The following is a 16999-nucleotide window of genomic DNA, read 5'->3' on the forward strand; positions in this document are numbered from 1 at the left end:
TATCTATATCAAAATCAGATAAATCTGCATTAGATACACCGACTGGAATATCAGTCAACTCTGTCAAACTTACCAGAACTGGAAGATCTTTGATCAGTTTTTACAGGCCGGTTAGCTTTAAATACTACCTCTTTTTTAGGATTTGAGAAGAATTTAGTAAGTTTGAGCTTATGTGCAAACTGATCAAAGTCCAGTCTTGTCTGGGTGTAGTCAAAACTTGTAGAACAAAGATTCAGACCCAGCTGTAACAGGTAATCTTCTTGAGTCATATGTTTTGACAAATTGACCACTTGCATGGACGCTGAACCTTTCATTTCTTGCCCCAATTTCCAGAGCGTTAACCTCACTGTTCTGCTGTTTCCCCGGGCCTCCTGCCCAGTCTCTCTATCCGTGTTTTCCACTTCTTGACACTGGATTCAAACCTCTGCCCTTTCCTCTGCCGCAGCCCTTTGCCCCTTTCTGAGCATTCCCATCCTTGCAAAGAAGCTGCATCTCTTCTAAAAACTTAATCTTAATTATCGGTGTTTCATTGTCACTGCAGGAGGCATACAAATCCGAGGCCGAAAGAGCATCGGCTGATGTTGAGCTTGCTTTGCCGGCACTTTTAGCTTGTTGTCTTAGAGAGTCAAACCTTTTGGAAAATGTACACACACATCCTGAGTGGCATTGTGGGTATGCAAATTAGCTCAAATGCAAACCTTTTTCTCCAGGAAATTGTCTTTCTCCAAGAGGGCAGTGCTACTTTATACATGCTGTTGTGGTTCACAACTGGAGGTGAACTTCCAGCAATCGCTACTAGGTGGCGTTGTGAAATGTGTGATTTGGCTCAAATGGACTTTCCTACTTTTCAAACCTTTTTAAACCCACCATAAGTTTCTTGGTGATTTATATATATTTCCCTTTGTAAAGCATAGTGTTATATTAGGTTGTAGAGTTCAGACATGTCTCATTATCAAGTTTGTGTTTTGACAGGTGTAAACTGCCATTGTGAGCAAGAGAACAGCCATGTTAGAGTCACAGGCCGAAAACATAGGTTATCCTGCTAAATTGCTCACCAGAACTAGGGCCCCTTATTTAATTGTATTTTGTGGTTTAGTGCAAGCGCCTCAAGGTCAGGATGTTTGGTAGGAAAAGCAGATGTTTATTAATTGTTATAAAGGAAGTAGCCCCAATAACAGATAAGCAGGGGCCGTCCAAGGCGAAATGCGAATGAATACACAAGGACATGACATGGCATCCGTGCTGAATTAGAGTGTGAACACAGAGCCCCCAGTAACTGCCTTGATAATTTGAATAAAATAGCTGAAATTGAAATTCAAACAGTGGTACCTCAGGGCAGCGCATTAAAAGAGATAGTGGGGAGGTCATGGTGAATTGGATTGTGGCTTGTGTCGAGATGGGACTTTGTTTTCAATGCCCTGCACCTGTACACCCTCAAAGCAACCCAATTATAATGTTCAGGGCTTTGCAACATATCTGTCCTCCTTAATTTCCCACCTTTTCATTGGTGAGATCTCAGTGAAATGCAAACATTTATACTTTTTTAAAATTAATTTGCTCAGTTGATGTATCAACTTTTCAAATTATTAATACAAAAAAATGTTCTTTAAAATTAGAAATGTTAAAATTAACATCATACTCGTACATAGAAAAAGACAAAGGCTGTACAAAGTAACTAAAATCTTCAAATTCAAGAAAAGTCCAAATTAAAATTCCTAAGCATTCAGGATCAAATACTATATCACATTTCTTCATTGACCCTACGCACATCCAAATTAATGATGATTATGGCATCTAAAGTTTTAACTATAAAAATGGACCTCACGCTTCTGTATAGCAGCCTAACTATTATGTCAGATAAGGCAACAAAGTAAGATTGGATGTACATTCTAGACCGGGATTATTCCATTTACAACTTTCTCGAGGCTTAGTCGCTTAATAAGAAAGATGGCATTGCTTTTACTCATCATAGACAGGGTTCGGTAAGATGCCGTCCAAATATTGAACAAAATTGCTATTTGTATTGTAATTCTTGGAGTAGAAAATAACATTTGGCATTTTTGGTACTGATTTAGATGGTTCTGGAACACTAGTTTATCCTTAAAGAATTTGCTTTGTACACCACTCACTGCCTGGCAGTCACCTAATAGATGTTGCACGGTTTCTGTTTGGTTTGTGTTCAAGCAATAGCAGCAATAATTCTGCTCAATGGGGATAATTCTTCTCATATATACAGTATATCACGAGTAATCCACAAGTTTAACCTGAACCTCATGTACTTTCTGCGAGTGATGGGGCATGGGTGTTTTACAAGATAGTTTGCTGTTGTCCCATACCTTTTAATACCAAACAAGAAGATGTCAAATCTCTATGCAATGAACATTTTGTCATATTTTCTGCCCAGTCATGCTGAAAGATTTTTACTTTTGCCCGGTCAGGGTTTGAAATGAGTAGATGTATAGTTACAGCTGCATCGCTTAGTGTAACTATGGTGTGCTTGCGCCTTTTCAGAGGAAAATTATTTTTCGATGCGAGTAGATTGTACGCTATGACCTTTAAGATAGATGGTTTGTCTAGGCCAACCAAGGCCTTCTGAAAAAAGGCACATTGTTTCCATGTCACATGTGAATAGAGTGATGAGAGGCCTAGCTCATACCGAATCAACGCTAAGGGTGTGCTATTTGGCAATTGCAACACTTGTTTCCAATAAATGGACTATGCTGTCCCAAAATTTGCGTTCTTTCGGCAGACTAGCCGCCACTCCATACAATAAGATTGCGTCACTTTCGTCTTATAAAACATGATGGTATGTTTCATAGAGAACTTTCTCCATTTTTTAGTATTTTGTTTTGAGACACCAGAGATTGCAGTTTGCTTTTCATTTCACATGTGTATTGTATTAAAACATTATATACTCCAATTAGTACAGAGATTTATAATTTTTTCTTTTTTAGGAACACAGTCTGAAACAAAATAAGGTCATGGTTTGAGGGTGGGGAGTTTGAGGAGGCAAGGAAGTACCTGCCAGTGAGTGAGCGAGTTGTACAGTGTTATATAGGGGATTTGTGACGTGTAGCCAATCACGTTTTAAAACAGAGTTATTGTAATACTTATGAAAATATAAAAAATGTGCGGTTTGCAGCCTTAAATTGTTAGGCCCCAAACGGGCATGGGAGACAGTGTCCAGTTTTATGCAGTGTGCTCTCTGCTGGCTGTTCCAGAAATAAAGCTTTGTTCTTTCTGTAGTTGGTGTGCTGCATTTTTTAGCATTGTTTGTCTCCTAATTTTGGGACCTCTCCACCTTTACAGAACACCATACAAATTCTCCCACCCGCAACCTTCTGCCTAGACTCACATGGCAAATGACTGGAAAACATCACATCAAGGTATCACAAAAACCCTGAAAGAACACCGTTCCTGTCTTCCACAAATGTAAACCTCAACAACGAACATCTAAATGCATCCACCACTACCTGGCTCTATAGCATAACCTACAGCAAGACGAACATGTTGAAAGTCCTTTGTAAACCCAAAGAACACATCCCACCTTTTGACTAACCCTCAATTTCTCTCCTCCTTATTTACCACACGCAAACCAGCCACTTTGACCCGGCTTTAAAAAGAGAAAAAAGGACCTTCTTGCAATATCACGACAACTGATATACTCAGCCAATGGCCAATACATGCAAACCTTAGATGCCTCCTACACTTCAACACCTAAAAAGCATGCGGAGCTGAGGGTACTTCCAATCCTCATCTTCAACACAAAGCCCTGCAATCTTGCCTTTACCTCTGCCTCCAATTAACCAAGCCCACCAACTCTCTTCCAAGCTCGCCAGAGAACCTGGAGAACATGCAAATGGCAACGGTGCATGGTAAAAAAACGAACATAAGAGAGCTCCAGAAAATGTGAGACTTCACCTTCCATACAAAAAGGTATGGGTATGCAAAATACGTACAAATAAAAAAAAAAAAAAGGGAGAACATCAATCCCCATCTTTTGTCAATGTTCGTTTTTACAGTAGTTAATGCTGGCGCTTCGCACGTTTCCATTGAGACCCATTATTGGCACATATTGGACTACAGAGTTAACGAGAAAGTAATTTCCCCAATACAACAAAATAGTTAGACAGGTAGGGATACCATAAGTGAAACTCAAGCCTTTTTTCTCCACGTTCAAGGAGTTTAATTAAAGTACCCATCTACTCTACAGCAATATAAAACAAGCACTGACAATGCTAACAGTGTGGGCTTTTGTGCGGGCATGGTAAAGGCACTTGCCTGGGCCGGTCATGTTGGTATTAACTGGAAAATGCCTAATACGTTTACACAATCCAAACCGGTTCGGTTTGCCAAGGTTTGTTTTTAACAGGACTTCAGTGAAGGACAAGCATAGTGTTTTTAAATAGTTTTGCTGACGGCAGACCTAGTAAGACATTTTACACCAGTATCGCATTTACAAGAAGGCTGCTTTGGAGAGAAAAAAAAAAACTGTCCGGCACTTCGAGTGCAAAGTTTAATGGTAAGGCTTGAATAACGCAAGCTCAAAGAGTTCCCCATCAGGAGATGTTTTGGGCAGGAGCTGGGTGCCATGGGGATTCGCATAGCCAGTCAATGGGTGGGGAAATAACCAAACAATACCTAGATTCTGTGTGACAGATTGAAAACTGATTCTGAAATAGCAAAAAAATGCCTCAAAACAGGTAGAATTGCTGTTGCACGCGTGCATATAACACAGCTCTCAAATTGTTGCAAATCCATGATTGACAACGCCAAGCAGTTCCTTTTCATGTTGTTGGAACTCTGGAACTTGTAGTTTTCCCTTTTCACTTTTAAATGTAGGGCTACAAATCGCAAAATTCCATTAAAAAAAAAATTGACTGCGTGGCTGTCTCGCGCGTGGATTAGTGAAACTCGAGAGCGCGGAAAGAACTGATGTACAATTTGAAAACATACGATCCAGATCCCGCCCAGCGCAGCAAAAAACAAAGTCACCTGAAATAGGTGTCGTAAGGTTGGTGCCTACCGTACCTAAGGGATGCTGGGGGTGGGCCACACCCCAGTTGCTCCACCTGTCCTGCACGTGAAACTCATCCGTAGTTCGCCTGGTCCCATGCACCCTCTTCCGAACCCACCACTCACGTGGGAGGCTGACCTGATCATAGAGAAGGCAGGAGGAGAAAAAAGTGACATACTCAGTGGACATGGCACTGCTGCCATCTGCTGACCAGAACTCAGAAACACAAGGTAACCTAGTAGAAATACTAAAAAAAGAACAGCTGGAGCCCAGAGCAGCTTTGGAGCATTGACCTCAGAGGAGTGGACCCAGCAACGAATTTAGATCACGTGTCTTACATGTCACGTTTTACGTACCGTGTCTACCAGCGGAGACGAATGCTGTACGCATCATGCCAGATATTCATTTCTCCTGTACTATTATACTACAGCAATCCTTAAACACGTTTGTGCGGTTTGACTGATTTTGGCCTCCTCTTCACCTCAAAGCTGTTCATACAGAAGGCACTCATGCCACTTCTTAGCGCTTTATTAGTATTCAATGTATTTGCCTAGTTAGTATGAAAGGCTGATTTGTTACTGCTGTATTATTTTAATTTGCAAAGCCAGACTTGCCCTGTGTGATTTGAGCTATCCACCCAGACTGTTACTCGGGGACGGCGTCGAGGCCTTTCAACAATTTCAGTTGAAAGAGGCAGAGCAGAGGCATAGCCAGGATTGTCTAACAAGCAGGGCGTGAAGAGTTGGGCCCACCCCAGTGACATTAGCATCCGCAAATGCCCACACAGTGTTGCTGAGTGGGAATTTTATAGATTTTGGGTGCGCCTTCTTGCCTGCTCAGGCCCTACCGTGTCTACGCCTCTGGCATACATGCCAACCCTCTCGATTTAGACGGCAGACCCCCAAGTTTTCAGCCAAAAATGTTGCTATTTTGACTGTCTCCCACCCAAAATATGCCGAACCCAAATGTAGTTCAATGGGGAAATTTCATTCTCCCGCTTCCCGTTATAGAATCTCCCTCCCAGGGTATCAAAAATGTTGGCATGTATGCGCTGGGCCCGAGCCTAAGTGGGGCTCCCCATCAACTGCCCCCATGTTGGCCGTCAGCAATCTTATTACACGCAATATACGCCTTTCATTCAGGACATTAAATGTGCTTTTTGTAGCACGCACATTACAAGCTGCGTTTGGTGGAGCCCTTCAGGAATTCATTTCTCTTGGGTCTCTGCTGTACCATTTTACTCCAGTTTCTCTACATTAGCCCCTTGCTGACAAAGAGAGATTAATAGCTTTTCAGTCGACTTTTAGAGTTTCAGGTCCCTACTGGCTGGCTATTTTGTGATAATGGGCAGTCATTAACCCCCATGCGCCCCCAAGGCTGTATTTCATTTTCTCAATTCTAATTATGCAAACATAGGTGCTTCAGATTGTTCTCCGCTCTATGCAAAGTCGGTCCCCCAACCATCATGTTGAAATGGGCCCCCAAAAGCCGTGACACATCTTCAGCCGGCCCTACTATTGCTTGTAGAAGCCCCAGTTTAAGGACCGAGCTGGTTGATTGGAAGCTGTGAGATCACAGGACGACAAAACGCACGAGCATAGACTTGAAAATGAGTTGCCCTTCAACATTTCTTTCTCGGGTTCTCTTGTCTGGTGGGAGTACATTCCTTGGATTTGGAAGTTCAGGCTGTTTGTTGAGTTTTCGTCTAGTGGTTTGATACTCAGAATGTCTTTGAGGTGCTATGAAAACCAAAGAATAAAAAAGAAAGAAAAAGTTAAATACAACTGAATTTTATAACCTTCGCTCTCGCTGCCTGTATAACACCCTCTAATTGATCAAAAATCCACACCAGGAGTTTCACCAAGGCTAATATGAGGGAGAGGTGGGACGTCCTCAGCAACCTGTGCCACGGGTCAGCTCCTATAACCCCAGCCAGTTAATTCACAAATAGTCCCAGAAATAGTATGCTTTTCTCTGACAGTCCATTACCAAGTGCTTCAAGGATTCTGTTGCAGTGCCGCATAATCTACGCAATCTCACCTCTGGCAGAATGCCCCACTTGGAGCCCATTAGATCTAAAGTGGGAAGACAGTTCAGTCTATACTTCAAGTACCATTCTCAAAATCTAGCTGACGGAAATTTCCTAACATAATCTCGGGTGTTTCGTGGGTAGAAAGGCTATTTTATAGCCCTTATATTTTCTCAGTCTACCTAAATCTTGGAGATCTTTTATATTATCCCATCTTTTAATCCTATCACACTTTCTCTTAAATTGAACCAGAAAGGGATTCCTCCCTTTAGCCATATAAGCATGCAGAAAGCAGTGTGTCTGAGGTTAATCTGCCAACATCATCTTAAAATAGACGGTAAGGATGCGTTTCATGAGTTGGCCCACCACAACACCAGAGCCAACTCTAGTCTAATCATACTCACAGGTACTGTCCTTGGCAGACCCAAAACTCTTTTCAGTATCCTCCCTTCCATAATATCAAAGAACTTTCTATCCTTGCGCGTTGTTAATTCACAGCCATACAGGACCAGAGCAGATATGTTAGCCTGGTAAAATTCGATGAGTGGGAGGAGGAAAAATTTGCACAGGGTGGTTTTGACTCTCCTACCCAGTGAAACAAAAGCTGCCACCTTCCCTTCCATCCTCCTTTCTTCAACTCTCCTTTTCATTTTAAAGGCCAGAGGAAACCCCAAATATTGCAGACAATCGACCTTTGTGAGTGGGGAGTTATTTATTCTCCATCTGTAGCTTATCTGTTCCCTTTTCTTAGTGCATGTCATAACCATAGATTTAGAATGATTCAACTGCAGGTGATTTTTTTGCAGATAAGTACCCAGCCCAGTAAGGCAGCGTTGTAATCTTGCCGAAGTAAAGTCCATAAGTATTACATCGTCTGCGTATGTGATGCACCCCACCTTCAGCGGGTCCCACCTAGGAGGAAATCACCCCAAGACTTGGCTTCCTCCCACAAGTCTGACAAGTATAGATTGAAAATAGTGGGGTAACTACGCAACCTTGTCGGACACCCCTTGCGACCTGTATGTCCCTAGACAGGTCACCTTTGCAGTTGAGCCAAACTTTTGTAGTGTTGTTGGAGTATAGCATCTGAATCATAGACAGTAAGCCCTCATCTATATCCCAATCTGCAAGCTTCTTCCATAGACTGATGATCTACGCTGTCAAAGGCTGCCGACAATTCAACAGAGGCCTCGTACAAGGTTGGATGTGAGTTACCGCCAACATCTGAAAGGCACACCTGGAGAATCATCCCACTCTGCAAGGTACCCAGCCCTCTTCTAAATCCTGTCTGGAGCGGATGGAGGCGATTGGTTCTCTCTGCCCAAGATCTCAATTCCCTAAGAACCATGAAGGCAAAGACCTTAGAAGTCGGGTCAATTAGGGAGATGGGTCGATAACTCCTTGGGGATGCCCTGCCTCCCTTTTTAAAAATGGATATCTGTATGGATCTTTGCCATGACTCGGGTCAGTTGCCCGTATGGGTGAGCTGTCTAAATAAAGTCTCTAAGATATCCTCCCAAAGATGTGGATTATTTTTCATGACAGCATTCGTAACGCCATCTGGACCACTTGCCCGGCAGTTATTGAGATTGGTGATAAGCAGTTGTATATCTCGAAGCTGATGCCTCACCCCTTCCTTTCGGTGCCAGACAATTTCACACTACTTTGTTGTCCCAATTGGTCGCAACATTTATTTTTATAGAATGCAACCCAATCTTCCTCAGCCATGGCTGAGGATTGCAGAACAGATTGTAGTCTACTTTTTTGGGTTAAGACCCACCAAATTCCCTGGGTGTCTTTGTTAATCAATTTCCATAGTATGGCCTGGCTATTATGAGTATTATTGAACCCTGTGTTGTCTCCTCCATGATCTATATTTCTGCTGGGTGAGCATGGTGATCTTTTTCTCCTGAGCCTTGTCCTTCCACACTGATCTTTTAGTCTTTCTAATATCTCTGGCTAACTGGCGCTTCCTCACACTCATCTCTTTGTAATATTTGTGGGCATGGCTTTCTATGCAAGCCCTAACAGTACCTCCCTGAGCAGGTTCCCCTGCAGTTCCCAGTCTGTCCAGCAGATTTTTGAACGCGCATGGAGTGGAAGCCCCTAATCTGTCATCAAGGGTTAGAACCTCCCACCACCGTGCCAGCTTCTCATGAATCCGTCCCACGTTAGAACTTCTCTAGGTCAATCTCCCTCTATTCCCTCCCTGTGAGAATGATCTCTAGCACCAACAGATTCCAAAAGGTATCTAGGAAATTATGTAATTAGCTTCAAGAAGAGAAGGTTATGATCACTGCGGTTGGTTTTCAACATATTGTGTATAGCCTCATGAGATATGTTCCTAATAAAGATGTAATCAATGATTGCAGAGGCGAATGCATTGGCCCAGGTCGGAGTATCTTTTAACCGATCGTCCCACAGTAGATTGGAATGAATAAAGTCCCACCTTGCAAGAAAGTGTGACCGTTCCTTGCATATATTGGCTCTACTAGATACCCCAGAAGCCCCACCTTCAGTTATCCTGGTGTCCGGCTCCCCTAGGTCGCCCTGAGTGTCAATGCAACTACAGCTGAAATCCCCTCTTAGAATGATTAGGCCTCCTTCAAATTCTTTCTCCCATTCTAATATAACATTTTCAATTTCATCAGACACTCTTTGAAAAACACTGCTTCGTGGATTAAAGTAAATGTTTATTAGAAGGGAATGAGCCATGAGAGCCCCAGCCATGTCAGTTACTTTAAGAAACATCAAACCTTCAACAGCTGTTTTGAGTCAGCTGATAGACCTGCACCTCTCAATTTCTATCGCTATCAATAGCTCCCCCGGCCGGTCTACCTTTTAAGCCCTTTTTTGTGTTGCTCTCAAAGGATATGTAGCCATCTAGATTAGGAGTCTGCTTTAACCATGTCATCCTGTAGAAAAATAATACCTTCCCCCCTGAACAAAGTATTTGAGTCAGTGCACAGGAATGACTTATGACCTCTGGAGTTCCAGCTGCAGTTTGTCAGGGAGGGTTGAACCCCAGCCTTGCTCTTGAGCGGATTGGGAGCAAGCTGGATAACCACCCCCATTCACGAGTACCATCATTACGGTCGTCCTGCCTCGGAGGTCCATTTTCAAAGAAGCATTTTAAAACAACAACAAAACATACTTTTATTCAGCATTTTACCTTTAGGTTATAAAATACAGTTCATACAGAAAGAATACAAAAGTACAAATATTCACAGTTGATAAAAGAGATCCATAGAGTATACACTATTTACAACAAAATGGGTGAATATAGCAGGGAATTACAATACAAGCATTTTACAGTGATATTCACCTTTCCTTTGACAGATTGTTCTGCGTCCTCCAATTCAGATAGTACATTTCAAAGCCATTGAGCGGGAGCTCCTCTTGACAACTGCTTACTAGCTCTTCCACAAATTTAGAGTGGAAGAAGACTGAACATTTTCCTAGCTTTTGGCGATCGAACAAATGCACGAATCGTATGTCCGCCGAAGATATAGACTTTAGGCCTGGAATAATATTCAGCTGGGTCAGAATACAACACCTATTGAGGGGAATATTGTCTTCCTCCTCAAAGACAGATTAAAAAATAATAGGCTGGATTCCCTGATTTAGCCCCGGACGCCCCTGTTGCCTGTTTTTCTCTTTTTCCCAACTCATCTGCTCTCGGGTTTCGACAGGACGCTGAGGGCCTTGAACTTTCGCCAACGCTTTTACCAAGTCCAGGTCGTGAGCCCGCGGGGTTCATCAGGCCTCTGCTGTTGTACTGTTCAGATGTGACAGACCTCCCTCACTGAACTAGCAGCTTTGTGAGGGATTGACGTCATTGTTGCTGAGTTTGCCTTGCAATCAGTGGCTCCATTTGACTTCCGCTTTAAGGCTCTGATGCCATATTGGGCAGGCTTCTTCACCTCGACTATATTGATGGTAGAGTGCTCTGTGGCCGACCCTTCTGCCTGCAGAGGGGGAGATGATGACATGATTTTTCTTGGAGCCCCCCTTTAGTCTGTGGCTCGCCTCCTTCATTTTATTGTCCGAAATACCTTCCTTTATCTTTGAGGCCGTTGACGACATCGTTTTAAGACATTTTCTAGAGCCCCTACTACGATCTTTGCCCCCTATCTTCATATTTTTTTTATTTTTTATTTCTTTTTGCTTACTTCCGCTCTTCTTTGAGGGGGGATATGTGTTGAGCCGTCCATCCTGGGACTAGGGACCCCAGTGCTCTGTTCACCAGCTAACAAGGCAGACTTCGGGTCCGAATGTGAGAGTAGAGAACCCACAGGACCTTGCTCCCACCTGTCCCCCCTGACTGGCTCCCGCACCTCGGTCCTGAGGACAAATGGCGACTCCTTCTCCAAGTCTTTTATCTTTTCCAAGGTAGTGGTGTTCGCTTTTGCTTCGAAAGCAATGATGTTGTAGAACCTGATAAACGCTCTAAGAACAGTATTTAGTGCCGGCAGGGAGCTACATTCAGTGTCATAAAAGTCTGACCCTCCAATCTCGTTTCCCCCTAACAGGGAGGGAATCTGATGATTCGTACTGTGTGACTGCTCTTCCTGTACTTATGGGGGCATCGGGGTGTTGTGTGAGGTTGCCCCTTCTTCTACTTACATATTGAAGAGCCCTGGTGACATACTAAGGCGTTCATACACCTTCTCTGCCTCTCGGATTTTTTTCTCCAGGCGGTGGCACACTTCCATGATGGATAGGCTTGCCTCAAATTCCACCCGGGAGAGCACCACCCCTGAGATATCCAAATCTGTCCTTGTGCCCTCCAAATCCCTCAATCTGCTGCAGTCATTAGGAGGTGGATCGGCCATTAGGACTTCGTGTAGGTATTTGATTGCTTGTGCAGGAAAAAAACTGTGATTTTCCCCTGTGCAGAGATGCCCCCCACTTTGGTGGACCCCCAGCTAAACCAGACTCCCTCGTCCTCGGTGTAACAGGTATCGAATGGAGCTCTGAACTCCTCAAATAATACCGTTTGGTGCTTGCTTTAAGCTTCCCCTTCATACCATGGGAATAGTTTGTGGTTGATCAACTCTGCTATTTACTCAGTGAAGTCACCGAGCGCTGATGCATTGCAACCCTTTACAGGTAAGACGCTAGTATTTATCTTGCGCTTTTGCTTTCTTGGATACTGCCATTCTGCCCTGTTGATCCAGCTTTCATTTTCCTATTAGCTGTCTTCCGTATGCCCTTCATTCCTTCTGCTTGTTTTCCTGCCTCGCCCGATCACCTGATTGTTCTGCTGCCTGCAGCCTTCTGCTGCCCGCTGCGCTCATTCAGACCGTTGTCTGCTAATAGAGCTCTTTTTCCTGTGAATTCTTCACTGGCCTTGAGTCTTATATTTGAGGATTCGTTCTATACCAGAGAGCCTTTTGAAGCAATGCAGTCAGAGCTTAGCATCAAGGGAACCTTGGATAACATCAGTCAGCGTTCTACTACAGGGGAACCCTTTGAATTGCTACAGTTACTGCACATAACATCAAGACCATTTGTGCCTTGGGTTTTTATGAGCCTAAGCGTTTTCCCCAAACTAAGGACTTACCTTTCTGTTGCCCTTGTGTCTTGACTGTACACCTAGGCAGGCACTGTGGCTACAGGAAGGGATCGTAACTACCGCTTCAAGGCGAGCTCCTTCTCAACAAAGAAGAAGAAGAGCAAAGGAAGGAGGACTTCAAAGACTACTTCAGAAAAGGCAAGGCTGATACCTTAATTGTGGACTTTGAGAGTTTGCAACGCCTAGAGAAGGACTGTGGCATGGAACTGATTCAGGAGTTAATGCAAGGCGTTCAAGGCTTAACCATGGAAGTTCAACACCTGAAGGCTGAGAATGTCTCACTCAGACAGATGATGGCCTCCGGGGATGCCAAGACTTCAGAACTGCCTTCCTTAGGGTTGGTATCCGGAAAGTTTGATGGATCACACAAGCGTGTGAAAAAGTTAATTGACACCTGCAGTCCATTTCACGACCATTTATGCATCTGATCAAGCCAAGGTTTTCCTTTAGATCTCGATGCTGGGTGAGTGTGCTTGCGTGTCCCCTGCAATATGCTAGATTTAAAATTGCATCAACACTCTTGATTTAAAATTGTGTTTCCGATCTTGGCGCTGTAGCGAGCTGCCTACTCGCTCCCCTCTCCCTGTCCCTGCTTCCTGGATTGCAGCCTCTCATCCTCTTGTTCAGTTTCCTGAAGGCTGCACCATGTGGGAGTGCAGCTGCGCCTCCCACCCACCATCTGGATCCCACCATCGCCTCCCTCACACGCTGCAAGAAAGGTAAGCCCCCTGGGGCATTTCTTTGCCTTGCGCACGATCGCGCACATTTCCTGCTGAATCGCTGATTTCACTTTGCAATCCTGCAGCGTTTCTGTTGTTCAGCTTTCATTTTTAATGGGAAATGTTGCGCTTTTAAATCTATCTTGTGGAAGCTTCTTATCTCCATTTCTTTCTTTGTGGGCTTGCCATTCCAAGATGACCACCCGCAGCTAGTGCACTTGAGTGCCTGGTGCCCTGAAGCTCCGGCCTGGGATTGGCTGTTGCTCTCCTCTTATCAGCCTATTGCAAGCTGGCAGGCTTGGCCGGCCCTCCTCACAAGGCCCACTTCCTAAGGCCTCTGTCTACTCCCTGTCCACTGCCAGATCGGTGGCTGAGGTCTCCCTGGTCCCTTTCTATGCACCTTGAGGATCGTGCTCTAACTTTTTTCTGGAACCCTGAACTATTTTGGCACTGTCATCTCTGCAACCATGGGTTAGCCAACCATATCTCGTCATTGTACACCTCTGACTTTTTCCACGTTCAACCCTTCTCACAATTTTCTCCACGCTCATGGCCCGTGACTGGTCTGCGTTTACATCTGCTGCTGTTTTTGAACTTAGCTGTTAGTAACATCAGCTGCTGTCTGAACTTAGTTGACTAACATCTGCTGCTGTCTGAACTTAGCTGTTAGTAACATCTGCTGCTGTTTTGAACCTAGCTGTTAGTAACGTCTGCTGATGTTTTGAATTTGGCTGTGCCCATTGACTATCCTGAGCTACCCCTTCCTGCTTTTCCCCACATCCTGTCTATCCCCCACCCTTCCTCTGCTTCTCTATTTCTTCCCCCTCCTCTACGACACCTATGGCACTCTCCGTCTCTCCCATTTTCTGTAACTGTTTCTCCATTGACTATCCAACCCTTCTCACTAATTCCGGCAGGAAGAAATTCAAAAAGGATATCCTGGCTTCTAACCCTGGTCTCCCTATTGCTGACACCTACTCCAGCACTTCCACCAGACAGACCCTCACTGACATCCTCTTTCTCGTTCCTTCGCCGGACTTTTTGACTCCTCATATGGTCTCTGTGCTCGCTCCCTCACCCATTAATGGTGGCACCCGTTGGGAGGCACTCCTTGAACCCTTCGACTCCTCTAAGGTCATCATTAATGTCTACCTGAATGGCACCGTCATGGTCCAAGGTCCTCAGGCAAACCTTCTCCTCTTTGACAGACGCTTCCCAGGCCTCATCAATTTCCTTTCTTCTCCTGCAGTTCCCTCTCTGCTTCCTTGCCTCCCCCCTCTACCTCCTCCTTGGCTACCTTGCCTCTCCTCCTTCCTCTTCTGCCCCCCCCTCCTTCTACACCTCTGCAGGGCGTACCTCTGATTTGTACCCTCACCCGGATGTCTTTCAAGGATGGCAACCTTCTCCATATCGCCACTCTCAATTCTCGCTCAGCTGTCAAACACTCTGACATCTGTCTCCTCCTGAAAGAACTTGACCTCAATGTCCCCGGTCTCACAGAGACATGGTTCACGGCCAGCTCTGTCACCACCTTTGACATACTCCTCCCTGATTTCTACAAGATACTCTCTGCACCCAGACCCAACCGTTCCAGAGGTGGTGTAGCCCTGATCTTCCCGGAGTGGGTTCCTGCCTTTGTTATTCCTATGCAGGCCTACTCCTCTTTTGAATGCCTTGTCTGTAGGCTCTCTCTCTCTCTCCATCTCTCCCTCGTTATCCCTCAGGCCAAGCCTTTTCCAGTACTTCCACCTACCTTCTCGGTCATCCGACCCATGAAGTGTGTGTCAGTTGAGACTTTCGCTACCACTTTCTCTCCCCTGCCCCCGTCCTCTACCTTGGGCTGACTCACATCCTGACACAGCCCTATCCTCGCTCTACTCCTCTACCTCTGATACTCTTGATGTTCTTGCCCCTGTCATGAGGATCCGCCTGAAGCCCAAAGCCAAGTGCAACTCTTGGTACGACTCTGACCTAATCACCCTTAAAGTGTAGGATGGCTGAGAGGAAATGGCAGGTTTCTTGTGAATCGTCTGACAAACTGGCCTGCCGCCTGCTCCAAAGGCAATACCGGCTCCTTGTCTGCACTAAGAAGAGAGCCCATATCCAAGCCTGCATCTCTGGAGCATCTAACAACTCGGCTGAACTCTAAAATCTGCAAGGAGCTGGCCAACCCTGCTGCAGTCTCTACCTCTGCTGTCGCCTCCCAGGCCCTTTGCACAGTCCTGGCCTCTCATTTCATCTGAAAGTCCCAGGACATCCTGTCCACCCTCTCGCCCTCACATCCTCCCCCTTCTCTCTCCGATTCCTCTGTCCCCCCTGCAGCCACCTCCCAACCCTCCTTCTCATCTTTTCCTACGTTCTCCCCCCACGAAATTTCCAGACAAGTCTGATCTATTAAAGTCTCGTCAAAACAGGTTCTTCCCTGTTCGTTCAAAACCTTCAAGGACCACATTGACACCCTTGCTCTGACTCTGGCCTACTTCTGTAATGATTCCTTCACCTCTGGAGTCTTCCCTTGCCCTCCCCTCTGAAGCACTCTCCTATGCACCCTCTTTGCAAAAAACCCACAGCCGACCCGCTTGCGGTTAACTATCGCCAGATTTCTATCATTCCTTTCCTGGGCAAACTCTTGGAAAAGCTGGCCATCTCCCAGCTTAATCTTCACACCGACTCAGTTGGTTGCCTCCATGACCATCAGTCTGGCTTCAGAGCTGCCAGAAGAATGGAAACTGCTCTCCTGAACATCCGTGAAGACCTTGTCACGACCCTCACCCTGAAGCCCCCCCTGGCCTACCCATGGGCCAGGGGGAGCCTTGACCCCAGTCCCCACTAAATCCCAACCTAGGCCTTCTTGGGGCCAGTCCTGGCGCCTTTGGTGCCAGGCTCATACTTAATAATGAGTTTGTGCTAGGGAACTACTTTTTGTTACTGTCATTCAATGTGGAAGCATCCACAGAATCAGGCTTCTTGGAACCTGGCTCGCAGAAGGATGGTTTGGTTGTGGCACCTTGGAACTTTTTTACCTAGACTTCTTTCTTGAAGCTATTTAAACCACGCCCGACTGGACTGACACGCTTCACGTTAGTTTGCAATTTTGCAACGTGACGCTCACCGTGTTCAGCTTCAGCCACGAACCTCGGAGGAACATGATCTGCAGAAAAAGAAAGAAGAAATCGTTAAAAAAGGTTGCAGTTTACCTGAATTCCATCATTAGCGGTCCTCAGCTCTTGCGACCGGCATCCTGGAACCAGCGCTCAGTCGGATCGATGGACCTGCAGAAAGGGAAAGACAAGGCATTAGACATTTTGCACTATTAACGAACTCCGCCAAAAGGCTTACCTTGCCACTCGCACTTCATTCAGCAACATCTCTGGAATTCTACACTCCGGCAGAGCACCGCAACCTGTGAAGACAAAAGATAACAGGTTAGCAAAGGCAAGGCACCTTAGTGCTGAGTAAACCGCCTACTCGCTGATCCAGGCGTCCCAAAAATGCTAATACTTCCCAGCGAACCCCGAATCCAATCTTCACCACGAATTGGACTTCCACGTCCCTAAGGAAAAGAAAAGAGACATTGTTAATTCCAGAAAGGCATGCTAGGACAGCAAAACACCATAGCAATAAGACCTACCTGAAAGACTCACGTCGGGCTGGCA

General features: G+C 45.3%; 1 protein-coding gene across 2 annotated transcripts in view; it reads right to left on the minus strand.

Moving 5' to 3' along the window:
* Window positions 1–5298, minus strand: part of GEMIN4 (gem nuclear organelle associated protein 4) — a 143776-nt gene extending 138478 nt beyond the window's left edge. Inside the window, exon 1 of one of the 2 annotated variants that reach the window (XM_069615171.1) lies at window positions 5032–5298. In XM_069615171.1, the coding sequence (XP_069471272.1) occupies window positions 5032–5206 (175 nt within the window). In that variant the 5' untranslated portion in view covers window positions 5207–5298. The remainder of the gene's footprint in view (window positions 1–5031) is intronic. The other variant, XM_069615170.1, reaches the window with a different exon arrangement.
* Between the last annotated feature and the right edge of the window lie 11701 nt (window positions 5299–16999).

The sequence above is a fragment of the Ambystoma mexicanum genome, chromosome 9 (assembly GCF_040938575.1).
Source record: "Ambystoma mexicanum isolate Mex_15411 chromosome 9, UKY_AmexF1_1, whole genome shotgun sequence".
NCBI lineage: Eukaryota > Metazoa > Chordata > Amphibia > Caudata > Ambystomatidae > Ambystoma > Ambystoma mexicanum.